The sequence below is a fragment of the Camellia sinensis genome, chromosome 15 (assembly GCF_055761805.1).
Source record: "Camellia sinensis isolate YWXY chromosome 15, ASM5576180v1, whole genome shotgun sequence".
Classification (NCBI taxonomy): domain Eukaryota; kingdom Viridiplantae; phylum Streptophyta; class Magnoliopsida; order Ericales; family Theaceae; genus Camellia; species Camellia sinensis.
The window spans coordinates 139,049,218-139,075,306 of NC_138975.1; the positions used below are offsets into that span (position 1 = coordinate 139,049,218).

General features: G+C 34.7%; 3 protein-coding genes across 7 annotated transcripts; all 3 read right to left on the bottom strand.

Moving 5' to 3' along the window:
• Positions 1–823: 823 nt before the first annotated feature.
• On the bottom strand, positions 824–5,907 carry LOC114275674 (peroxisome biogenesis protein 3-2-like). Of its 3 annotated transcripts, XM_082907764.1 has the most exons (8): positions 5,090–5,108; positions 4,931–5,037; positions 4,370–4,531; positions 4,052–4,251; positions 3,819–3,949; positions 2,633–2,760; positions 1,784–2,011; positions 824–1,305 (listed from the first exon to the last, which is right to left on the bottom strand). In XM_082907764.1, the coding sequence occupies exons 2-8, from the start codon at positions 4,933–4,935 to the stop codon at positions 1,050–1,052; spliced, it is 1,110 nt and encodes a 369-aa protein (XP_082763890.1). In that variant the 5' UTR covers positions 4,936–5,037; positions 5,090–5,108; the 3' UTR covers positions 824–1,049. The 3 variants fall into 3 exon arrangements, with proteins under 3 accessions (XP_082763890.1, XP_082763889.1, XP_082763891.1); XM_082907763.1 differs by having other exon boundaries at positions 4,931–5,907; XM_082907765.1 differs by lacking the exon at positions 4,370–4,531 and having other exon boundaries at positions 4,931–5,187.
• A 1,296-nt stretch (positions 5,908–7,203) lies between these two features.
• LOC114275672 (small ribosomal subunit protein RACK1) lies at positions 7,204–10,677 on the bottom strand. The gene is made up of 2 exons (XM_028217670.2): positions 9,612–10,677; positions 7,204–7,524 (listed from the first exon to the last, which is right to left on the bottom strand). Exons 1-2 carry the CDS (start codon positions 10,494–10,496, stop codon positions 7,426–7,428), a joined length of 984 nt encoding a protein of 327 aa, XP_028073471.1. The 5' UTR covers positions 10,497–10,677; the 3' UTR covers positions 7,204–7,425.
• Positions 10,678–11,942: 1,265 nt separating this feature from the next.
• MYB4R1 (myb domain protein 4r1) lies at positions 11,943–25,839 on the bottom strand. Of its 3 annotated transcripts, XM_028217666.2 has the most exons (13): positions 25,287–25,711; positions 24,604–24,640; positions 24,180–24,285; positions 21,780–22,297; positions 20,658–20,857; positions 20,130–20,300; positions 15,610–15,924; positions 15,127–15,285; positions 14,909–15,058; positions 14,549–14,755; positions 14,162–14,200; positions 13,684–13,932; positions 11,943–13,594 (listed from the first exon to the last, which is right to left on the bottom strand). In XM_028217666.2, the coding sequence occupies exons 3-13, from the start codon at positions 24,241–24,243 to the stop codon at positions 12,325–12,327; spliced, it is 3,342 nt and encodes a 1,113-aa protein (XP_028073467.2). In that variant the 5' UTR covers positions 24,244–24,285; positions 24,604–24,640; positions 25,287–25,711; the 3' UTR covers positions 11,943–12,324. The 3 variants fall into 3 exon arrangements, with proteins under 3 accessions (XP_028073467.2, XP_082763893.1, XP_082763892.1); XM_082907767.1 differs by lacking the exon at positions 24,604–24,640 and having other exon boundaries at positions 25,287–25,722; XM_082907766.1 differs by lacking the exons at positions 24,180–24,285; positions 24,604–24,640 and having other exon boundaries at positions 25,287–25,839.
• Between the last annotated feature and the right edge of the window lie 250 nt (positions 25,840–26,089).

A 26,089-nucleotide genomic window follows, 5' to 3' on the forward strand; every position in this document is an offset into this window, starting at 1 on the left:
CGCCTCCACTGGTCGAAAATCAAAAAAAAAAAAAAATTGTTTTTTTCAGACCAACCCCCAGTTGACACCTCACTGGGTGTCACCCCCAGCCGGGGGTAAAATGCATTTTCCTTAACTTAATTTGTTGAGCTCAAATTTTCCACATTATAAAAGAGACTTTTTATCTCGCATAGTTTAATGTAAAATTACATAAATTTCTTATGGTTTAAAATATGCACAATAATCACAAATCTTGGACTAAATTACAACTTTTGACTCTTTTAATGATAAACCTATACTGTTCTTAATTTTTTATATATATTTTTTAATGTCTAATTTTCTTCTACAAACTACTATCCCTTTCTCTTTCCACAAACAGCGACCCAACTATTTCTTTTTCTTTTTTTTATCTTCAAAATAGTAGTCTTCACACACCACACCAAAGCACCAAGTGAAACTAAACATGCTATTGCAAGTTGAACATGCCTCCTTTCCCTCTCACAACCATCTGAAGGTGAATAATCACCTCTTTAGCTCAGGTTACAGAGCAAATTTCCAACTTCCACTAAAAGAGTGCAGGAAGAACACAATGAAAGAAGAGGGAAGCAAGTAATTTCAGTTTCAAAATCCATCAAAGCGCAATCACCACATATACACGCATCATTAACGCTCCGTTTGATTTATGAATTTGGATAGAGATTTGAAAAGAGAAAAGAAAAAAAAAATGTCAAATATGAATGAAATAAAATTACATTTCACACATTTTCTTCATTTTCCTTTTCAAATCTTTTCCCAAATTCATAAACCAAACACAGCCTAAAGATACAATAAAGTAAGGCTTTGGTTAATGGTAAAGGCACGAGCCGTTAACAATGTATTAAATGGTTGTACATTCAATAGATAGTATCAAAAAGTGAACAAATTACAATTTCATTGGCCATCATCCTTCTTTTTTATTATGCTAAATTGTTGAAACTTTGAGAAACCAACCTAACCCCTAACAAACCTTTTACATCGATGCCTCCATCGAAGCTTCAAATGTTCAAGAAATTACAATCTTACTTGCCAGTCTATGGGGTCAGCATTTTTGAATAAAGAAGAGTGAAAAATAGTTCAACTTCAGGTATTGTTTGGATAATCTGAATAAACCTGTTCTTGCTTGGTTCTTCAAGCAGTAGAGGACTAATCTGTGCAAGCCGAGGCAAAAGTTTGGCCATCGGGATCCCTGGTAATGAATTGCCTTCTCCCAGATGAGCCTTAATATCTTCCATTAGCGCATCCACAGCTGTATTTAGTGACACGTCAACCATATTCCCAAACTCAGCACTGCAAAAATATAAACCAGAAAAAAGGGCTAAAAGATCAATAGAAAGAAGATACAAACTAGGATTGGTCATCTGATGTTTAGGATTGGAAGTATCCCCAAATTTTCTGTCTAAGAGTTCATACACACCCGTTAGAGGATGTATGTATGCACCTCATTTTGGACCATTGGATTTGAGAGAATACATCTACCCTAAAATATTTTAATAATAAAAATGGGTTATCTTCTGCACCTGTTTCCTCTGCAGTTCATGCCATATCAATAATTGAGTACGAACCCTATTAATGGGATCAATTAGCTAATCAATCCATGCCAAACCAAGAATCGATTTGCTAATTGTTATTGGTTGTATTGGCAGCACTGCCGTCTCAAATAATGACCACCCATTTAGCTAAAACTAATATTTCTCAACTGTTGGAACAGAAAGTAAATAATAGTACCTAAACAAAACTGCAAATGATGGAAAGAAAATGATTGTACCTGGATAATACTGCACGTGTCTCCACCATGAGTCGATCAAATTTGGTACTATCAGAAGGATCTGTGCTGTCACTGTTGGAGAATGCAACAAGTTTGTAGAAATTAGGATCCTCCGGCATTAAATATTCCACCCAGTGATGAGGGCTTCCCATGCTCATGAACATGTCCAATATCTGCACAGTCGTTTCATGAAGTACAGTGGTGTTGAACAAATCCTTCAACTGCTTTCTGCAAATGAAAAGTTCATGAATATTTTGATAGACTTGAGATAGTTGTTTCAGATAATGCCATGCAATTTAAATATATAATATAAACAAACATCTCTGGGGGTTATTCCCAACAGACCCAAGTCTCTACGGGCTTGTCATCTCACCCCTACACTACCTGATTGACTCCATCTCCATCCTTATCAGCATTCATTTAGGTCGTATCTGTTTCTCAAGTCTTAAAAAAAATTATAATTGTTAGCTTGATATACATTGTTGGGCTCATTTCCTAGTAGCATAAACTTTTGGGACAATTGATGACTTAACATTATATCAGAGCTCTAATTCAGGGAAATCTTGGTTCAAGTCTAGTTGTCCTTATTATCTCTGTCATTGTGCACTCTGTTTTGTCTGTCTTTGTGCACCTTGTTTCTCGGTCTGTTTATCTCTCCACGCGCGAGACAGGATTGCATGTGTGGGGGAATGTTAGCTTGATTTACATTATTGGGCCTATTTCCAATCAACTTAAACTTTTGGGACAATTGGCGACTTGACAATAATTTTTAAAATATCTATAAGATATATCCTTTGATGTAACATAAACTATGATTTATGAACACTTGCCATATTTTACAAGTCTTACCCCTTGAGGACTTCAGATGCTGCTGCCTGCATATTAGAAATCAAAGTGGGCATGCCGTAATTTGAAAGAAAATCAGCGCTTGCCAGAAACTGCTGCTGGTCATTTCTGTCAATTAGATCAGCCTCATCCTGTAAAAACAATAATAAAAAAGGAATGAATTCAGATAAGCTACAAACAATCAGGGCCAACAGAAGAATGTTAAAAAGATGAGATGGGAGAATTGTAGGAACATAAAATTATGCTATTACATTATTGTTTTCTGTTTTATCTAATATCATCCAAGGCTTCCAAGAACAAGTTTCATCAATCTTAACTAATTTTTACAAGTAAATAACACCAGGAGCATTGATAAGTCATCTCTTAGAAATATTTCCAAAAAAAAAAAAAAACAAAACAGAATACCATAGCAATATGTGTTATAGTAAACTATTGGATAGGACTACAAAGTTTACAAGCAAAGTGAAGGCAAAACAGCTTTTCCTTGAGCTTTTAAGCTCTCTACCCCAACCAATTAATTTTTTAAAGAGTGTCATGTTAGAGAATCAAAAGCAAACAAAATATTGCTTACTCCTGTTTGGTACACTAATAAAACAAAACCAAGGGTACAAGCAAAACCAAACACAATACAGCACATAAACAAGCATGTAACTTGGAAGCAAAAGGACTGATAAAAGATGGAATTCTGAAGAACATAACATCCGAATTCTAAGGCAACACCTCAAAAATGCTGCTCTATTCAACAGACACGTACCCAATCAACAGACTATAATTTTGAAACTGAATTTAAGTCTCTGCCTCCTTAGAATAGCTAATAAACAGGTGCAGGAAATCCCCGAAAGCTCTGCATTCTTTGCTTTTCTAAATTAGTTAAACTTCTCCATTGTAGTTTAGGATAATGTTGATCTTTGACCACATAAATATTGAATGTATTCATCTCCGTACAACGTAGAACAAGTGGAATGTAATTTAAAGAACAACTGGCCGTTAAAGGACTACTTTCATATGTAAACTATAGAAGGGAAAGGCTTATTAATCAGTGGTTCAAACTTACCCTAATAAGGCATCTCTTAGAAATATGGAATACTAGAGAAAGATTAATATAGCAACAAAAGTATAAATGAGAAAATTTGGGTTGTACATGTTTGTTTTCTCAGTAATAAACAGGAGAAAAAGAGTAGGATCTTACAAGCAGATGAGAACTTCCAAGATCACGTGCTGTGTCAATATATAAATGTCTGCCCAATATGTTGACTTGAACTCTAATATATAAGCTAAGCATTGTCATTGCCCAAAGGGACAACACCATTCTTGTGAAACCTGCACAAACCAATAAAACAAAAGGTCAGCACAAGGTAAGCTCAATTCTAGTAACTTAACAGTTCTAAGATTTAAAGAAAGCATCACATTAACAATTCATACTTAAAATTTTGAGTTTCTCCCATAGCTCAAGTTTCTCAGAAGACGACAGAGAGTTGGATTGACCCTTCCCTCTAATTAGCTGCTCTGTCAAGTGCAGAAGGTCTAGCTCTTCTGCCACCCGACTACTCAAATAGAGCATCGAATGAGGCAATGTTGCCGTATCTGCTATTCTTTGAATGTTCCCAAAATGCGCTTGCATTCTATCAATATCAATGGAAAACCACAAAAATCAGAAAATGAATACATTTCCACTTAAAGACAGAATTCACAGCAATACCCAATAAAATAAAACAAGAGAGCATGACTTTTGTTCTTAACTGGGCTTTAATGAGTTCATCATTTTCCCTCTCTTGGGCAAGTTCTCTCTCCAGGTCAGAGAGCCTGCGTTTGTGAGCATCATAAAGCTTGTATAGAAGATACCCACTTCCTAAAACTCCAATTGTAAAATAAACCTTCTTTTTATGCCTTTTCCAAATCTCCCTATTACATCAAATCGATGAGAAAAACAAAAACAAAAACAAAAACAAAAACAAAAACAAAAACAAAAAACAAAACAAAACAAAATTAATCAACAAAAAGAAAAAGAGGGTTAAACTATTGCTTATAATTACACAGTACCCAGATGAAGATAAAACAAATTTAGTCATAAAAATGAGTACTCTAAAGAAATCCCAAATCATATTAAAAAAAAAAAAAAAGAAAAAAAAAAAAAAAAAAAAAAAAGAAAGCAATTGAGGACAATCAGTGTTAGTCCTCGGAATACCCAATTTGAGCTCTAAATTCCCAAATACCAACAACAAAAGATATACACAAAACACAAATATACAGATCATTATAACTTCAATCCGAAATAAATAAATAAATAAAGAGTAAACCAACCACATTCAATCTCTCCCTGTATTCCGGCGTCTACAGCTCCGTTTGCTTCCCACCGGCCTCAACAGTGGCCGGATTATCCTCTCTCTCTCTCTCTCTCTCTGAATCAAGCGAACGCGCACTCTCTTTCGCTGGAACAAAGGGTTAACCCCGTGCGAGATCGTGACTAAATCTTAAGGCTCTGTTTCTTTAGCCACTTCGAACTCGAGGGAACTTGCCTCACTGTTGGACAAATCTAAGGCTCTGTTTGTTTGGGATTTGCTCTTTTGTGGGGGTTTTTTATGTACAAAAATATTAAGGCCTTGTTTGGTTTGTATTTGAGAAGCATGTTTTGAGATAAAAAGTACGAAAATTTGTTTGATTTGATTTTTTTTTAAAAGATGTTTTGAAAAATTATTTTGAGAGAGAGTTTTGGAAAAAGTGATTGATTTGATGTGTATGAGAGAGAGATTTGTTTAGAAAATTTGTAAACCAAACAAGTTTTGGAAAAAAAATTTAGAAAAATTTGTTTGATTTGATTATTTTTGAAAACTTATTTGTAGAGAATTTTTTTCAAAATTTTTTGAGAAACACAAACCAAACAAGGCCTTCAAATTTGAGTTTGTTTAAATCGTCTGGATTTATGCATGTCGGTCAACTGTTCGAACGATCACTCCGACGACTAGTGCAACACTTGTCTACGGCGGATAAACTCAAATTCAAGTTACATAATATTTATATATCTTTGTATCTTTTAATTTTTAAATTATTGTGAAACCATGACAATAACGTAGACCTAATTTTTGAGTGAACCGTGTAAATTCGGTGTGTGCACTTGATTTTTCATTTTTTGTCCTTATTTTTATTTGTATTTCACATGTAATAGATTTTGATTAGGTATATCAATTCTTAACCATTTTGTATGCTAATTACAAATATAAAAAATATATATATCAAACCAAGTCAAATAAAAATAATAAAAATAAAGGTAAATTAAGTGACCTCATTAAAACTTCAGAATTTTAATATAATGACATCAAGCTCTCTCAATAAAGTTATTGAAACTAGCTATTCCTCTTGCATTAACAGCCCTTCTATATCACAATGTGTGTCGTTTTAGCCTTGTATACATAAATCAAACCCTACCAAATTCTCCTCTCAGCAGAGGTACATACAAAGCCTCTCAAATATTGTCGTTGATGCATTCATCCTACATCATTGTCATTGTTGCTAGTCCTTTGTCACAAGTCGTCATCGATCACATGTCATCACAGCCGGTCCTCCATTGCAACTAGATGTCCCATTGCACGCTTTCACAAACTACAATCATGAACCCCTATATGATGTAGTAGGAAAATGAAGCAAAGGGAAAGAGATGGGTAAGGTGTGTGACCATGGCTTTTAATCGAGACTCTTGTAAATTGATTTCTTCGACTTGAATCCATTTTTCGGTTGAACCCACGGCTTCTAATCGACCATGGCTTATTATTTTTACAAACCTTTTTTTCCCCCTTTTTGGCCTTGATTTCTTGATGACAATGATTGGGATTGGTTGTGGGTGTTGGTAATGGTGAGTATCGGGGGGTGGATGGTGTGTATGACATGATAGGGTAAAGATGAATGGTGCCTCATCTTTATGGTACTGTGGCATGGTAGAAAAGAGGAAAAGGGTTAACAGAGGTGGTGGTGCTGCTGCCGTGAGGGGAAAAAATGAGGAGGGTAGTAGGAATGGAAGAAAATGAAGGAAAATTGGAAGGAAGGAAAAGAAAAAGATTATTGTGCCATAAGGGGAATGGTAGGTACGGGCAGTGGTGGCAAGTGTTGCGAGGGAGAGAAGAGGCAAGGCAATGGTGGAAGTGAAGGAAAAGAAAGTGGCTAGTTGTAGAGAGTTCCGTGAGGAAGGTGAGGGTAGTGGTGGCGATGGTGCTGTGAGTAAGAGATGGAGGATGACAGTTGAGTAGAGAAAAGCTCATAGAGAAGAACAAGGCCAATTGAGTGATTGAGTTGAATGAAGAGAAAGACTAGGGTCCTGTCTTAAGAGACAGTAGTATTGAACCAATAGTGAGATAAAAGTCCGCAAACATCATATTTATTTTGAAAAACTGTCAAGGATTAAAAATAAAAATTAAAGTCTTCAAATAAGCTTTAAATAATAAAAGTAAAAACAGACTAATGTTTAATTAAAAAACTTTCTTCCTTTCGTTACTTTCATCAAAAAACTAAAAAAATTCCTGGTTGGCCGAATTTATTGCACTACTTCTAAATGCAAAGAAATCAATCATTAATAGAAATAAGAATTATAACTAAGTTATCAAATTGACCAGGTTAAAAAAAAATACACAAGCATAACTAGATTTATAGTCAAAAGCAAATATAACAACTCATAAAATATCCAAAAACCAAAATAGCAGAGGCCTCAAAGCCATCCGAGATAGAGATTCCAAATATCATTCCCAAAAATTTAACTCAGACTATGAGGAAGTACTACACTCTGTAATTCGTGGACCAAAATACAGATTCTAACGACCAATTCCCCAAACTCTGACAATGCCATCTGTATATCCACTGAATAATGTGCTTCCATCAGCACTCCAACTCAGGCTTGTGCAATATATCACCTGCACATACAATGTCAAGGCTTTTCAGTAAAATATGCAAAACAAGCACCACTTCGTGTTATTTCCTCAATTGTCATTGCCGACAATCAAGAAATGAAGATCAAAAAATTAAGTGGTTTATGTTGCAGAAACAGCAGAATGTACCATTGCAAAAGAGTGGTAGAAGAAACATGTGCACATACAAACAAAACAAAAGCAGAGAAAATAAGAAGATATAATTTTCTAGCAGCAATCATCCATTAACTGAAGAGAAAATACTACAAGAAAGATAGAATCACATACAGCAAGGATAAAGCTACAAGAGAGAAATTGTATTGCAAGGTATACTTGCCCAAGCAAAGCCAGCAAACAATAACCAGAACAAATTCAGGGAACAGTTAGTAGAATATATGCAGCCGATAATACCTATGATTAAAATATAAGATAAATTACATCACCTTTTTTGAAGTACACAAAAAAAAAAAAAAAAAATAGAAAAACAAACAGTAACTCACAAATTTGTCATAATTACACTAACCACTTTTTTAGCAAGGGTAAAACAAGTATAACTAATGCAAATAGTGTATACACATGCATATATAAAGATAAAATATTGATTTCAGCATAAAACAAATGGCAACAATCTTTTACATTTACATTACAAACAGTATGAATTATGGTAAGCAAAGTTTTATAAGAACATAAATTAAAGGTAATCACGTCAAGCTTTGTAGGTTTCGTTGTATTTTTCATGAACATTAAAATAGATCGCTGTACTTTACCCTACAAGTACAATATGAAAGTGGGCATACATTTAAAAATAAAAAAAATAAAAATGCCAAGTGGTGCAGTTGAGACCATCAAAATGTTAAAATGGAACTTATATTTGAACGCCCAGGCAGGCATTTAGAAATAAAATGCAATTATTGACAAGCATCGGGGCTATCTATTCCTCACAATATGATACAAAACATTTAAATGAGATAATTGATAGATGTATTCCCAACATTCAACCCATAATATCAGTAAATTACACTAAGAAGTGTACAGCTCACCAAGAAGATGGAACACTAATTGGCAGTATAATCTCTATCAATAGCATGCATGAAGTACATTAACAAATAGAGAACTCAAAAAATCCAAGTAAATCGCTTTGAAACCTTTATTGACAATTGTTGATCTGACAAGCAAATCACTAGTAGCAAATAAAAAAACAAGAGCTGAACCTATAAATTCACCATGAAAACAGAGATAAGCCCACAACTGAAGGTACACAACAGAATCAAAATTTGCCGATCAAATTAGTTTCAAACGATTTCTAAATACTAAAATCAGAACACACAGATATCAAAGTATAAATTAATATCTGAAATACTGATTTTTCAATTATACAAGAAAAAAGACTGAAGATGAAACCAATATTCACAAATTATTCTGAACTTGAACTTACATTTGACACATCCCAAAGTAAAAAAAAGATAAAAGCCAGGCATCCTTCTTTTTTTTTTTTTTTTTTTTGAAGAAGAAGAAGAAGTATAAATGCCCAACATTCTAAAAAGATTTAGCAACAAACGTTTTAAAAAAATTACCAAAACACGAACCAGATTTTCACAACAATCACATATCACAAGATTCAGAACCAATATCATTATTGTCAGATCATATTCACCTATGGGCTTGTTTGACTGGGTGGATCATAACATAAGACTAATTATTAATCCATGGGATTCACATTCCATTGTAAGGTTGCAAATGTTATTATTCAGATTAGATTCCAATGACCTATCAAACAAAGACAGATTTTTTAATCCTACAACTAGTCACGCAAAACACACATAATTGGGATTATACATTTTCATATCTATTGCAAAACAAACATGAACAAGAGAAAATTATGTATCTCACTAATCCAACTGTATAACTGAGTAATCGCATGAATTGTTAATCCACTTACTATTAATCCTCTTAATCAAACAGGCCCTATATGTATTCATCAACTCTCTAGGACACAAACACATCAAAAAAACATTTAAATGGCAAGAAATATCAAGAAACACAAAAGCAATAAAAACCCAAAATCCATATATACTAAATTAACGATACTAAACCTTGTTTTTAACACCAGACGACACGGCAGCGCCGCCTTCGTTCATTTCAGCCTCCTGCTTGGCATCAACCTTGAGATCCACAACAATGGTCTTGCTCTCCAAATCCCAAATCTTAATGCTCGCCTCAGTAGCAGCACAGAGCCAGTACCTATTAGGGCTAAAGCACAGAGCATTAATAATCGAACCCGAATCGAGCGAGTAAAGCTTCTTTCCCTCAGCCAAATCCCACAACAAAATAACCCCATCTTTCCCACCACTCGCACACAGCGACCCATCGGGCGACACGGCCACCGTATTCACATACCCAGAATGCCCAGCAAGCGAAGCCCTAATCTTACAATTGGTCAAATTCCAAATCTTCACAGTCCGATCCCAAGACGAAGACACAATCGTAGGCTGAAGATTATTAGGGCTAAATCGAACACAACTGACCCAATCGGAATGAGCATCACCATCCTGAATCGTGTACTTACACTCACCCAAAGTGTTCCACAGCTTGATCGAGCGGTCTCGGGAAGCAGAGACGATTTGGCGATTATCGAAGGAGAAAGCGACGGAGAGGACATCTTTGGAGTGGCCGACGAAGCGGCGAGCAGTGATGCCGGTGGAGAGGTCCCAGAGGCGGAGCTCGGAGTCCCAGCTGCCAGAGAGAGCGAACTGGCCGTCGGAAGAGAGGACGACGTCTTCCACGAAGTGAGAGTGACCGGTGAGGCGGCGGCGAGGGAGGCCGTAGACTCTGTCTTCCTTGGTGAGGTGCCAGACTATGAGGGATTTGTCGCGAGAGGATGTGACGATCATGTCGGAGTTGTCGATTGGGGTTGCGATTGCGGTCACCCAGTCTGTGTGGGCTTTCATTGTTCCTCTCAGAACTAGGGTTTCTGCCATTTTTGTGTGTGAATCTGTTTCTCTGCGTCTAGTGTTTTTTGGGAGGGAGAGGCTGAAGGAGAGAATGAATGAGAGGAAACCCTAGAACTAGTTAGAGTGAAGGGGGGAAGATATATATACGTGGGTTTTGTGGGGGAATTAGGGCTTGGGGAAGTTGATCCTGGTTTCACTTCTTGGGTGGAGCGGGTTATCGGGTTTGGTTTTTTTTTTTTCATGTGTTGAGAAATCCGAGTTTGATTTTGGTTTCCTTTGGATATGGGTTAGTATTTTAATTTTTTGACTCTTTGAATCTCAGGTTAAAAAGTTTCATTTGAATTGAATTGTTTGAATTTTTTTATTTTTGCAAGATAAAAAATAAAATGATTATAATTTAAAAATAGCATTTCGTTTTGTTGACTTTTTAACTTATTTATTTTTTTGTGACTATTTTAGCTCCCAACCTCATTTTAACTTATGTCAAACGAGGACTTTGTTTATAGTAATGTTGCATTTAACGAATTTCGTCTCATTCGAATTATTTAAATTTGTACATACCGATCGTTCGATAAATCATTTGAGAAGTCGTCTAGCCAATCATCCAGGTAGATCTCGGTTAACACACTAGTTGATAAGGGTAACGTCAATCATCTAACAAATCATCTGGTTACATCATTCGGGCAGAGTCAGGCTCCCTTTATTTTTAGTTGACCAAGCATTTTTCTTTTAATTTTTTTTTTAAAAAGTCAAAAAAAAATTAAAAATTAACTTTTAACCTACTTAAAATAAGCCAATATTTGATTAATGTAAAATAGTGAAGTGTATGAAAAGAATTAGGAAAATTTACCATGCTACTCTCCCCAAAATTACATTACAAAAATTTATAATATAAACAGTAAAATGGTATATAATTTTTCTCAATCACAAAAACATATATATATATATATATATATATATATATAATATTTTACTTTAAATTATAAACTATAAATATATGTTAACATGTGGGTTCCTAAAAAAAAATGTAAAAAGATTATATTTTTTTTTATTACAATAATTTTTATAATATATGTATAAATTTTTTAAACTTCTTAATACATGTTCTAAGAACATACATTGACAAAATCTAAATTACAATATTTATAACATATTTATAAAGAACCGTAAATAAAATTTTCTTATCATGCGTCATTCGTAATTAAATCACATTATAATGCTACACGAAATTGAAACTTTTACTACAAAGAGTCGTAGTAACTTTTTATTATAGGAGTATTGACAGCAACATTTTTCTAAAAGCTATGTTCAGATGGTACTAAAATTTTACGAATGTGATTCAAGTGTTTCATTAGGAATTATAAACTGAAAAATAATAAATTTTAAAATATTTTTAATCTAATTATTATTTTTAATTTTTAAATAATTTACATTTATTTAGTTAGGAATTTGAGATTCTACTAAGGAAGTGAATTTTAAATAATTAACATTTATTTGGTCAGGAATTTGGGATTCTAGTAAGTGAAAGAATCGAATTCCACACAACAAAATAAAAATAAGATCCCAGAAACTGTAGTTTACCAGGGTCATGCAAACAGACCATTTCATTTACAAAAACAAATAATGCTCTTCTTCAACAAAAATGACTATACACTCCGAAACACTACAAAGTCACTTCTCTGCTGCTTTACAAAAATACCCATATCAGAGGGCCTGACTCCACGGCAACACCTTGAATATATTACCTAAATGCCTACACACTTAATTTCTTTTCTTTTTTTTTTTTTTTTTTTCTCTCATTACAAAGTCTAACACAACACTGCAGGAAAATGCAATCCTTTTCTGTTCATACCAACTAGGATGGACTTCTTCCGTATATGGGATTCTCAAACCCAGGGGGAGGAGAGCTTGTGTCACTGGGGTCATCATCACCATCCTCAAAAACTCCTTCAACATCAATGCTCAATGGTTCTATCAATGATTCATGAAAAGCCAATGTCCCTCCAGCAACCAAACGTGATTTTCCACAATTAATCTCACCAGCTATAGTTCCTGGTTGATCCTCCAAGTGACTTGAAATATCATTACCCTTTTCTGCAAGTTTAAGCCTTCTCCTCTTCACATTATTCTTAATAAAGCAAGCAAGGGTCATGTCATCATCCCCGTCTTCTGCTTCCAATGTATGATTAGAACAACTCTCACTTGTCCGTGACCTTTTAAGCCTCTCTTGTGTGCAAACACCAGATGCCCTTGAATTATCATTATCCAACAAAACATATGTCGAACACTTTTGAGATAATGAAATTCTTTCAGATACCTCTACTAGCTCAGTAGTTTCACTTTGGTTTGGCTGCAACTTAGCTCTTCTCTTCCTATGCAAGGTAGTGTTCTCCACACCAGAGGTCTCAATGTGATCGGTACATTTACTCATTGAATGTGGTTTAGAAGCCCTTCGTTTCTTTGTAGCATCATTTCCAACAAAGGCCTCAACCTCATTATCGGTTTCTGTGAATGACTCTGAAGATGAAGAATGATTTGGATCACTGCACTTCTTCAAACTTTGCTTTGTTACCCTTTTTTTCTTCACAATAGCATCGCAACCATCCAAGGTCTCAACTTCAATGGAATCATTTATCTCTGAAAGTTCCTGCAGAAGTCGACTATATTTACTATTCCTTGAACCTAGTTTGAGGGTATTGTTCTTCCTCTCACCATCATCACCAAATGCTTCAACCTCGTTACCATTTGTTATCATTAATGGTGTTGAATCCGGACAAGATGATGAATGATCTTGAGTCAGATCAGTACACTCATCCTGTAAATGTGGCGAAGATGGTTTTTTGTTTTTCACAATATTGGCCGAGTTGATAATTCCTGATATTCCGTCTAGTGGTTCGGCACGTTTACGCTTTCTTCGACCTGGTTTAATTTCCTTCTTATTCTTTGCAATAGCATCCCCGCCACGTTCTCCAACATCTTCTCCGTTAGTCATAACTAACAATTCTGAATCTTCATAAGCTGATAAATGAGCCTTTGTAAGATCTGTACCTTTATTCTTCTTTGAACATGGCTCCATTGTTCTTTCCTTCATCGAATCGTCTATTTCATTCACTTCTGGCCTCCCACTGTACAAACAGATCAATCAAACCAGAATCAGTACAGTAATAGCAGGAAAACGGAAGAAAAACTAGTTTAAAGAGCTTGAATATCATACCTAAATGTCCTCTTTCGCCTCCCCAAAGACCTTCTCTTTTTTGTTACCCCATCAAATTGCCTAACCTCTAGACCATTCCCTATCACAACTTCATTCGGTTCATAACTTCTTTTCTTCCTTGGGCGTAGCTTCATTACTCTCTTATTTGAAATGACACCTTCACCAGCAAAGTTCTCCACCTCATTGCCATCAGTTAACAACAGAACTTCCTTATAACTAATTTCAGTTTCCTTTGTAGGTCTCTTCGACCTGAAATTTAGAACATTGTTGTAAGTAAATGACAGCAATAGCATGTAACATGCATAAGTAATGCAAATCATAACATAAAACACGAACTTGTGCAACTGGCTGACTGACAAAGACTTAATAAGTGTTTTTATTTGCACATTATCACCAAAAGCAGTTATAAAAGCAGTTATAAAATCATGATAAGCAGCGTATCATTTTCTTACAGAGCTACAACCAGAAGGCAACTTACCTAGAAACTTTTCTGTTTGCCTTGGATCCTGATCTCCTCCTGTAAATTATAAATAAATCAAAATCAATACAATACATGTTAAATAATATACCAAATTACCAATCACAGACAAACCAGTTCAGCAAAACTTAATTGCAGTTCATTTAGCTTAAAATTTGAAATTCCATGCTTAAGCAATTGTGCTTTGAAAAGTTATGTTGTGTAGAAAAACTTGCCAGGTTTTCAGTTTTTTTATTTTTCATTTTTTAGCTCAAAGTAAACTAAAATAGGCTAACTTTTTTGAAACTAGGTTTGAGATGCGCTTTTTTATTTTTATTTTTTTATGCTAGCTTTTTTGAAGCTGGAAATAAGTTTGACCAAATGGGGGGCAGTATCGAACCAGCTTACCTTGATTTCCTCTTCTGTTTTCCAGCAAGATTTACATTTTCAGATTCAGAAACTGTATTTGTCAATGCTAGTGGAATGAAATCATTTGGTCCAAGAGCAGGTCTCTCTGACTCCCGATCTACAAAGTTTGATATAAGAGCAGCTTTCTGTATCCTTCTGGCTGCTTGGAGCAGTGGCACTTCATGTGGAAGTAACACCTTCCATCTCCTACTCATACAGGAAAAGAAAGGAAAGAAGACAAGGCAATAGAAATAAAATTCAGATCAGACAGTTTGTATTAGAAACAATAAAGCAGAGTAACACTATAGAAACTGTGACAGAAAGAACATATTGTCCATTTATTAGTCTCCAAAACTTTACCTCCTGCACTGATTATCAGTGCGTGGAGGCACACATGAGGCAACCTTAGACCAGCAATATCCATGCTCTGAAATTGCTGCTTTCAACTTTGAATCCTCATCTTCAGTCCATCGACCCATATTCAAAGCAGGATCTAAGCTATTGAACCATCTGCCACCAAAACCAACCGTTATTGTTAAAACACATCAACTGTGTAGGAGCCAAGTTTGAGATTTTACCTTTCTCTACACTGCACATGAGTTCGACCAAGCACAAATTTAGCTACTTTCTTCCAGGTTTTAGGCCCAAAAAGCATCACTGCCACTTTCAGTCGTTTATCCTCATCTTTTGTCCACCTCCCTACCTTCTGCCTGGCTGGGTGAAGGGATTTTATCCATCTGCATTATATAATTAAAAATGTAATTATGTTCTCTCCAGCAACCAGAACAACTGCTGAAATTCAGTTCTAACTATTATTCCACTGTTCCTCCTACAAAATCTGCTTAGTAGGCAAAAGATAATCAGTTTAATTAAAAGGAACACAAATTTTATAAATTTACATAGAAGATATTTGATGCACATAGATGTTTGTCCAAGAGAACTTCTGTGTCATTTCTAAAACACAAAACTATATTACCTTGACTTGACTACTTTGCTTTATTAGTTATAGATGGCCTCATTTAAATTTCAACATAAATTTGTCGATGGGATTGTTAACTGACCTATTTGAGCATTGGGTACCTGTCCTTCCTTCCAAAGTAGAAGCCACGGACTGCCAATTACTCTCGCCCAAAGCTTCTACAGCAGCACGAAGCTTATTATCCTCATCCTCAGTCCACTCCCTCTTGAGTATTGAAGCATTAAGACTTCTTTGATAACGAGCCAAGCACTGAAATGGGGTCCTGTTTGTTCCCAACAAGACAGCAATCTCGATCCAGTTATTGATCCCCCTTTCTTGGACAATATGCAGAAGTTTCTTATCCTCCATTTTACCCCATGGATGGTGATTGATCAAGGGGTCTTCACAGTTCAACCACCTGCAAGAATTTCGTAAATACATTAGCTAAAAAGAATTACAAACAACGAAGTCCGTGTCAACATCATCATTGTGGTTAAAATGACACAAAAACATGACATCATCACAAACATGTATGCCAATTTTAAGATCTAGGCGCATTTAGCACCATGATTTTGAGTAAAACACAACTCAGTCCTGGTTTCCCATCTGATACGTATTGACTTGCACTTTAATTCAAATCCAACAATAGCTATGTCTCTGTCATGGTGGTCAACTTAGACGTCTGAGATGCACGCTTGGTGGAAGACATATATGCTTCATACAAAATCAAAAGGCACAAAACCAGTCAAAATACTGCAGAAATCTGAAGCTAGAAATGCCACAGATAATCTGATGGACCAAAGATATCTTACCTTTCTAAGGGGAAAAAGAAGGAAAACAGTGGCACCTTGTTTCAAATGAAAAAGGGTGCTGCAGAGAAAGTCTGCTGCTCCTCACCACATCTCTAGAAGGGAAGCAGGTTTCACATTTCCTAGAAGGGAAACAGGTTTCTAGAAATGCCACAGATAAAGGCGTGCTTGGAACTATCAATGTGGAGGTGGCAAAGACTTGGCGGTAGGTAGTGATTTCGATAACCCCCTAACGAACTAAAAAAAGCTTGTAACCTCCTGTTATTATAAGAAATTCTCATAGATCTCATCAAAAACTTCAAATAAGCATTCACCTTGACTCACATTTTGAGACTGGATGAGGATCCAAGTTGCAAGACTAAGTTTTAGAATGAAGTTTAGTTAAGAAACAATTCATTCTAGGATTACATTCTCAAGATGGTGAAGTCTTTTCACCAGAGAAGATGCTAATCACACGTTTATATTGAAGTTCAACTTCCCTTAGAAAACTTGCTAATCCTGAAATCTAAGGATTAACATCTGTTATTGACATTAACAACACCATTTTGCTTTTACTTTTCAACACTCGAATCGCTTGAGGGGAAAACAACTGTCCTTTTAATTACTTCAAAGTTCTCAAGATTCAAGCAGAAGTTCAGATACAAGCAAGATAATTTGGTCAGTCCCCCCCACACAATTAAAAGTCACTCTGTAAAGTGGTTCTTAAAAATATCGGATCTAATGCGAACAAGCTTCCAAAAAGTAAGGCATGACAAATCTATTTCTCCTCACATCTGCTTATCATGGAGTATGAGAAGGAACCTTATTCTTGATCGTTGACTGACTTTATTATGGGATATTATTCTCTATGCAAGTTCTTTTGCAGCCCGGTAGACACTAGTTGGATCCTCCTAAATCCATAAACATAAAAAATAATTTCCTTTCACAATTTGCACTCTGAACCTCTAATGTTATTAACATTCCACCAACTTAAAATAATTTTCTTCCTACGTAGAAAGGATATTTCTACCAGGGAAGCATCAGGCACAGGAGTTTTCTATAGCATTTTGTAAATGTGCCGCACCCATACTTCGGCAGTCTACAAAACATGCGTATGATAAAAAAAAATAAAAATAATTGAAAGTGTATGAAGAATGCTTTCCACAAAGGAACCATGTTCATGACAGCCAAATTCTTATAAAACATTTCAAAATTTAGATGCTCTTTTTCAACTTAATTTGAACACTGACCATGCAATGCATCAGAAAGGTGACTTTTTTATCTTATAGATAGATGAAGTAAAATAATCATAGGGAAAAAAGGTAACCTATATACACACATTTAAGGGGAAGGATATAAAATTAGCCACAGCTAAAAATAAATATTCGACTGGAGGCCCAAAGCTATCTCATCCATACAATGCACCAAATCAGAAATTAATATTATTTATTGAGGTTATGAATGAAATACTCAAAAATGTCAAATCTATGTGATTTATCAGCATATGGATTAGTGTGTAATCTAACCCTATATTGCATGGATTATGGTAACAGTATCGGGTGTGGGTAATTGTCCACACATAAAACCTCCCTAATATTCAGACATACGATGTTGTTACTCTTTAGGATGTACTTGAAATTAAATGGAATTTATGGGGAAGAAAGGGAATTTCTATCTCCCACTCATGTCAAAGGATAGAAAAAAATTCTTTTTAGTCAAATGAATTCTTCAAAAATTAGAGGATCCAAGTATCTAATTTCGAGTCTTGATTTGGCACAATGGCAAGTGCTATTTGACCCAAGTAATGTGATGCGAGTTCGAGTCACTGGAATCAACCTCTCCACACACACAAACGTAGGGACAAGATTATCTGCCTTCTACCTCTCTCAAACCCTTGTATAAGCAAGAATCTCGTGTACCGGGTAAGACCTTAAAATGCCTAGTTTGGGCACTAGAGTTGGACACATACTGCATACACTTACCCTTGTCAGATCCAGTGGGCAGGTACTTCGGGGTGAATAAAAAAGTCCATATAACAATCATCTAATCTCACACTAGACTTCATGAAATACCAGTCCCATACAAAGTTACAAGGTATAAAACAAAACTTCCTCTAAACCAAACATAAAGTTGCACTAACCTCATGTATATACATACATAATAATTTAGACATAAATAAAAAAGAAAAAATTAAGTTCTTCACAACTCCAAAGATAAAAATGTGATATCAAGATGGTTTCAACCACAAAGCATGTTGCATACTAAACAAGAATTTGAGAAAATTACAAGGAAAAAAAAAAAACCTATGATTTTTACCCTTGTAAGCCTTTAACTCAACTTGATGTCAATCACAACCCTCCGTCTATCACTATTAACTAAAGTTTTTTAAAGGCAAATGCATAACAAGTACAAGAGACGTTTTACCCCTCATGAAACGAGGCATAAACCTCAAGGCATAAAGATGTAAGCATTATGAATTTTAAATTCTTATATTTAGTAAATAACGCTCCCAATGGAACTATTATCACCATCCTCATGTCATAACTGTGCCAATTATAGCCAAGAAAATTAAACAATTGAAACTAGTTTTGCACTCCCATTCTTTCTCACTAAAACACACTCCATAAATTTCTCTATCACTCCTGTTTCCCTCTATCAACTGCAATTGGGTTTGCAAAATACCTTTCACTGTGCACAATACAACTATTTTTGTAAATAATCAACATGTTTTGTATAAGAGTTCTTAAGCCAAAACCCAACGCATGGAGCTTTATAATTTGAATTCATAGTGTAAACTGCAAAGCCAAAACTTGTTAGGAAGAACTGTAAAATTTGCTCAATCCGACGGAACAATTAACAAAGCAGCTAAAACAATTAAAATTGGGCCAACCTCATTTGGGAATTCTAGTATCCAGTTGAAGATAGAACAATGTTCAATTAAAAATCACTTAGAATTTTTTTAGCTTAAAATTTTCTTGCACGCTGATGCTATTCAGCACTTAAAAAGTCAACTATAATATGCTAATTTTGCAATATTAGTAGTATGAGGTTACAATATGGTTATTAAACTGCTGACAAACAGGTTCATGGTGATCGAGAAAGAAAGTTAGCATCAGAATAAAATAGCAGGAAAGAGAAAAGCCTAACACAGCGCTTCAAGAACAGATCAAACCCAATAATTCAGGAACTATAACAAATGGGCATGCTCTAAACGGACTGGTCTGTTGAAAAGTTTGGGTTATGGAGATTCTCTCAATTCCATTGTTACATATATATAATATATATTATGTGCATTATATATATAATATATTATGTGCATGTATCTGGTGATGGGTGTGCTTGTTGTGTGATTGGATTTTGGTGATGGGATTATTTTTAAGGTGTAGCAACAGAGTTGAAACAAGACGAGGGAAGAGAAAGAGAGCATGTGAAGGTTGTAGGTGGTGGCGTGACATGGCAAAAGTATCCATAAGAAGATGGGTAAATTTGCTAAATTACCCCTCTTATATGAATTCTAATTAACGGATATGGACTAAAGTTTGGGATTGATACCGGTTAAATGTCTGCTTAAATTGAAAAAATTAGAAACTCAAGGTTAAATTTGCTACAGGTGTAAAACCCCATGGTTATTTATATAACTCCCCTAATAATTTTTTGTTCTAGCATATTTGCATCATATTTGATCGTGTGCATTGTTTATTGTCTATGCAAAAAGATCTCTACACTGAACCTCATAGTGAGTCAAACAATTCAAAAAATGAGACAGGAAGTACATAAAGTTCACAATCAAACTTCAAAATATATTTTTTTCTTTTAGGAAAAATTAGCAAGTTACCTTGATTCACATTCTGCACCAGAATGACCTGTGACATACATAGAAGCCAACCGCTCCCAATTAACCTTGGGAAGATATGATCTAATATTCGCAGGGGTGATATCAAGATCCTTAATTGATGCAACAATGCTACCAAAATCATTTGAATCTTCAATAGATCCCCCCACATCACTGTCAAGTAAAAACTTGATAGTCAATATATGCTTGCAAGAAAGATTGAATTCATTGTAAATTATAGAAAACTTTCTTATTATAAAAATAAAAAAACAAGGATTACTAGTGCTATAGGCTCAAATAAAAATAAGTCATCTGCTCATACCGTCAATTATGATTGTAAATAAACTAAAAAGCCAGAACAACTACATTTTAAGCCAATGAATAAATATCCCTTCAAATTATTGGGCTGCCCATTCCAAAAATAATTTGAAAAATATTAAGTTGTTTCATATTAATGAACATATAAGATGTAAGCACTCACGTCATGAGTGACTTGGGATTCCCTAGAGCATTTATCATGACAAAATATACCTGATTAAATCAACTGACTTTTGAAACAACAATTCTTGGAGTTGTTGTTTTATTCCCTTAGCAAGATTCGTCCTTTCCTCATCTGACCACTTTTCCCGACTCAATGAGATTGGAAATTTTGTCAATACCATTCTATAAATAGGAACATGACAATTCTCATCAGGGCCATAATATAAAGCAGAGACCTTTTTCCCATTGACCTGCAAGAACCATAAAGTGTATAATATTTAGAAACATAAGGGTTGAATTATATAAAACTCATATCAAACCATCAACAACACAACACAGTTCTAAACATTGTTGTGAAATTGAGATACTGGCTTCTAACGATCTTCGGAGCCTAATGCAACACAAATCTAGTCTCTAGCTAATTTAAATTTAGCTTTTCTTATGTTAAATTAGTATTAGCTTTCATTAAATTTGAACTGTTTATGGATGTAATATTTATATACATAGAAAATAAAAATATTTTTTGTCGGAGCTTCGCTATGTCCATGACCTGGTTTTTTTTAAATCTTCCCGTCTTGTATCCATGGTTCTTGGGCTACAGCCCTTTTCTTCTTATCTTCATTTTTTAGTTATTTATTTACTCCTTTCAGTTGTTTGAGGCTAAATAAAATTAAAACAATATCCACTAAAAGAGTTTTTAATTGAAACAGAATAAGCCCAATCTATCATTTTAAATGCAAGAGTAATCATATTGTTGAATGCATACATTTTGAGCCACAATTCTGTACTCCATACATAGTATCATTGACCTTTAACAAATATTGAAGTAATTTTCTACATTTTGCCAGCTCTTATAATTTAGCATAATAGATGGAAGAGTAGCACATTCAAGGTCAACCAGCTAGATGTACATTGCTGAAAATCTAACCACGGTTACCCTAGGTCCAGTAATAATGCATTAAATTATCCAAATCACATTGAAAATAACTATGCATATGCATATGTCACCGCATAAAAATATATATAAATAGGAATTTCTTTTTTCACGGGAAGAAGAGTGAAATGATGATATAACAAACAAAACATCTGAATTTTGAAGCTAGTCTGAAGTTCAATAAAATAACATTGAAGTAATACATCAAAAAGCAACATAAAGATGACTAAGAGAATGACCTTCGAATTAGTCCTTGGCTTTTTAGCTGAAATCAATTGAACACGAGCATCCTTCTTCTGTGACAGCGCTCGCCCAGTTCGTTTTTTGCAAGTAACCTGAAAGTCTTTTAGGATTTTAACACGTTGCTTCAACTTTTTGTTCTCTTCAATCCTTGCTTCAATCTGAATCATCTTACTTCGAAGAAATTTCTGACAGGCCCTGTTCTTCTTGATGGCATCAACAAACATCTGTGCAGACTTTGGGAAGCTAGAATCCCTAGGTGAAATCATAGCTAAATTATGTTCATCTGGTTGATGCCACTCAATTAAGCCAGATGGCCAGATCCCAGGAATAATTTCATTGACTGATTCTGAATTCTGGGAGGTGTTGTAGACATCTAAAGAATCTGGAAATCCTTGGGAAACATTAATTCTGTCTACAACTACATTAGTGGAAGTTTCCTTCTCCAAGGCTACGTTAGTGGCCTGAACCTGCTCCAATTTCTTCAAATCATTCTCCGTGCTGCTTTTCAGACTATCTGCATTGGAATATTAAAAACATGAAAAGATGCTCACAACAACATGATTTGAATCATTTTGATTGAAACTCATATTGAATCATGAATTGCACAATTCCAACAACCATGGTAAATACAATTGCTAAAAAAAACCATTAAATTACATGAGCAATCCAACTATAGAAAAAAGAAAAAAACAAGGAGATGAATAAAAATTTAAAAGGCACAAAAATGCCAATTATGTGACATCCAGAGAACAATAAATAAACACATGCAGCAAAACCACAATAACAATGTAAGTTCTAATTAAAAAAAGCCACCCAGAAAAGCACCACTCAAATTCTTAATTCTGAATTTCAAAGTTCATTCAATGATGTCCATTGTGAGAAATCAATTCTACAGGATGACACTATAGATTTCAAAAGCAACACCAAACAGAGTGCTCATCTTTCTTAGAGCTTTAGTTCCAAATAACTGTGATCACTAGCCTTGTAAGAACAAAAAGTCATCCTAAATTCTAACCCTTTAGCCTAGGCAGTCAATTTTTGTATGGGCCAAAAAAAAAAAAAAAAAAACGAGGAGAGAGAGAGAAGAAGGAACAATCAAACCAATACGACATCCAAGATTAAACAACACCACAAAAGAAGAGAAAAGGAAAAAAAAAAGAAAAAGAAGGAACAAAATAGAATAGTACATGGTCCCCAATTTGTGTTGGATCTAAGCTTCTAACTTATTAATATCATTAAGTAAACAACCAATTCAGTGCATGGTGCACACAGATCAGATAAGTAACAAACTACGAAGCATGGGCACTCTAAAAATATTGCCATATGAGTACCGGGCACAAGTACTCATATAAGTACGGTTGCATGCACATTGGGTATGCGAAATACTTTGGGTACGGGAAGCGTACAAGATAGGCGCGTTTCACATATGAGATGGGTACGTTTCAAGTACTTCTAGGCATAAATATAATTTTTGGGTATTGGAACACTATATTGTGCCTTTTTTTAAAAAGACTTCTTTTTTGTTTTGATAATTTTTTTTTAAAAAAGTCTTTTTCTTTTAAAAAGACTATAACAAAAGCCTCGTTTAGGAACTTGGATATTTTAGTTAGCATTTTGGCTATTTTATTAGATGAAAAAAAGTTGTGTTTGGGATAATTTTTTTTTTTTTTTTTTTTTTTTTTGTAGTTGAATAGATGGTTGTGAGAAAAAAAAAAAAAAAAAGTGATTAATTGATGTGTAGGATGTGACATTTTGTCTTATTGGATATTTTAGTCTTTTTTGATTTTATTGGCTATTTTAGCCTCAATTTGAGTTCCCAAACAGGACCAAATATAGGGTATTTTTGAAATTACAAAAAAAAAAAAAAGAAATACTTAGGATTCTTTTTTTTACCGTTACAAAAATAATTTAATTATTCTTTGCTTTTAATTTTTTAATTGTTATATGTCATGTACTATCACAAATTATTAAAATATAAGTTTTATGGGCACATCAAACCGTACCCATATCCTACTTTTTTATGGTTTGCCATATCAACGTACCCACACCCATGCTTCCTAGGTTATAAGAAACCATTCCATCAAGAAGCTCACTAACTCTCTATTTTTTTTTTTTTTGGATAAGTAAGCTCACTAACTCTCTATTAAAGAACAATATATTGCATATGGAAGAAAAAAACTAGAACATTAAAACAAAATGTTCAAAACAACATAATAGAAAATCATTTAGGCAAAATTCCAATTTGTAACGAATTCATGGTCCACCAACCAACAACAAATGTACAGATATATGCCCATGCATGCACACAATTGTGCAAGGGTGGAAATGTGTCAATCATAGTTGATAATTGGGACCAAGCACCAACCATTCCTCTCTAAGAAAAGCGTGAATTATACCTTTTATTATATACAAATTCCACAAGTATATATATCCTCCCCTTTTGTGAAAAATGTGCCACATATTAGAGAATTTGAGATTTTGAGTTCTTTATTGTTTGGAAACCTTCACCAAAAAAAAAAAAAAAAAAAAAAATCCGATAGATTAAATCAGTCCAAGAAGGTGGCAGACTAGGATACATAATTCAATAAAGCAGCTTTTGGCTGCACCAAACGGAGAGCAGAATGGCAAGATAAACAAAGTCCAGGATTCTCCTAGATACATACAACCCTCTAATAGATCATACAAACAAGTAACATTTTCTGTTTCATAATTAATTCTTTGAGATAGGAAATATTCCTGGATGATGTTGTCTGAAGCCATGAGATCTCATCATTGGTCTCATAAATCATTCAGTTGGCTACCACTCCATAAGCTAGATACCTTATTGCCACAATTGTTAGGTCAGCCACTTCAATCCCTACAATTTGAATAAAATTTTGAGGTAATCAATTCAGATAATAATCGCAGAACCAATTTAGCCCATCATGGCAAAATCAAAACACCAGCTTAATCCTACAACTTCTACAATAAACCACTGACTTAATAGGATTTTAAAACTACAATAGTTGAGATTAGGAAAAACTTGTATCAAATTCAATTACTTGCAAATGCCCTAATTTTTTTTTTTTTTTTTTTTTGTGTAAGTATTTGTCTATTTGTCACTATTTTTATCTATGCATTATATTCATCATGAAGAGATTTCCAGTATTCCATCTAGACAAGGAAAATACAATGCTTATGTTCATGACCAGTCCAAGATGTATTTATCTTGCTCCCTTTTCGTCCAACTCTGAATAGATGATCCACCAATGGGAATGCAACAAACAAAATATCTGAGAACAATTATATACATACATATATATATATATATATTTGGTTGGAGCAATTGGAACATCATTCCCTCCACCCATCTGAATCTTAACTTATATATAACAATGCATAGCCCCTGCAAGTTCTAATCTTTATAAAGCTAACAGAAAACTCAAAGAACAGGTTCCAATTCAAAATTCAATCAAACCAACACAAAACACAATCACCAATTCCAAGCCAACAAAAGCAATTACCTTTATCATACCCCTCAAACCGCCTCTGAATCGCGCGAAGAGTCTCGAAATCGTCCTCATCATCGTCCGAGGCAGCCGGCGGAAGCGTGCAAAGGGGCTTCAGAAAGAGGGGCGCCTCAGCGTGATTACACGCCGTTAACCTCTGCTGTATTCCGCGGACCAATTCGAGATCTTCTTCGTCGGAGTCAGAGGCGGCGGCGACACCGCCGGTAGCGACGGATGTGTCGAGGGCTTGGGGATCAGTTCCGGTGAGAATGCAAGCCCTCCTTAGGGCTTCCATGTCCTCGTTGAAGCCCTCGTCGGAGTCGCTGCCGGAGAATTCATCGTCTTCGTCGGCGTTTGAAACCATTTTAGGGTTAGAATTGGAGAGTTGAAGGAATGGATCGAGAACGAAGGTGAATCTATGGAGGGTCTGAGAAGGGGTTAGGGTTTAAGGCTCAGTCCGATGCCCAATTTGGTGGTCATATTCACTTGCTTCATTTTTCAAAAAAAAAAAAAAAAAAAAAAAAAAAAAAAGAAGGGATAAATTACAAATATATTTCTTGTATAGTTTGAGAAATTAAAAATCCCTTTAGTTACACCCTTATATAACAAGACTGTTTGGTACAATTTTTAGGAGATAATTATAGTTTATTTTAATTTAAGAGTTTATATCAAATTATTTAATGCAGTTTCTGTTTATAATTTATTAGACAGAAATAACTTAAATAAATTATTAAAAAAAACTATTATTTAAAAGTTGAGAAAAGAGTACTTTTAGTTTCTACTTTTTAATTATCATCTTTTAGCTTAAAAAAAGTTAT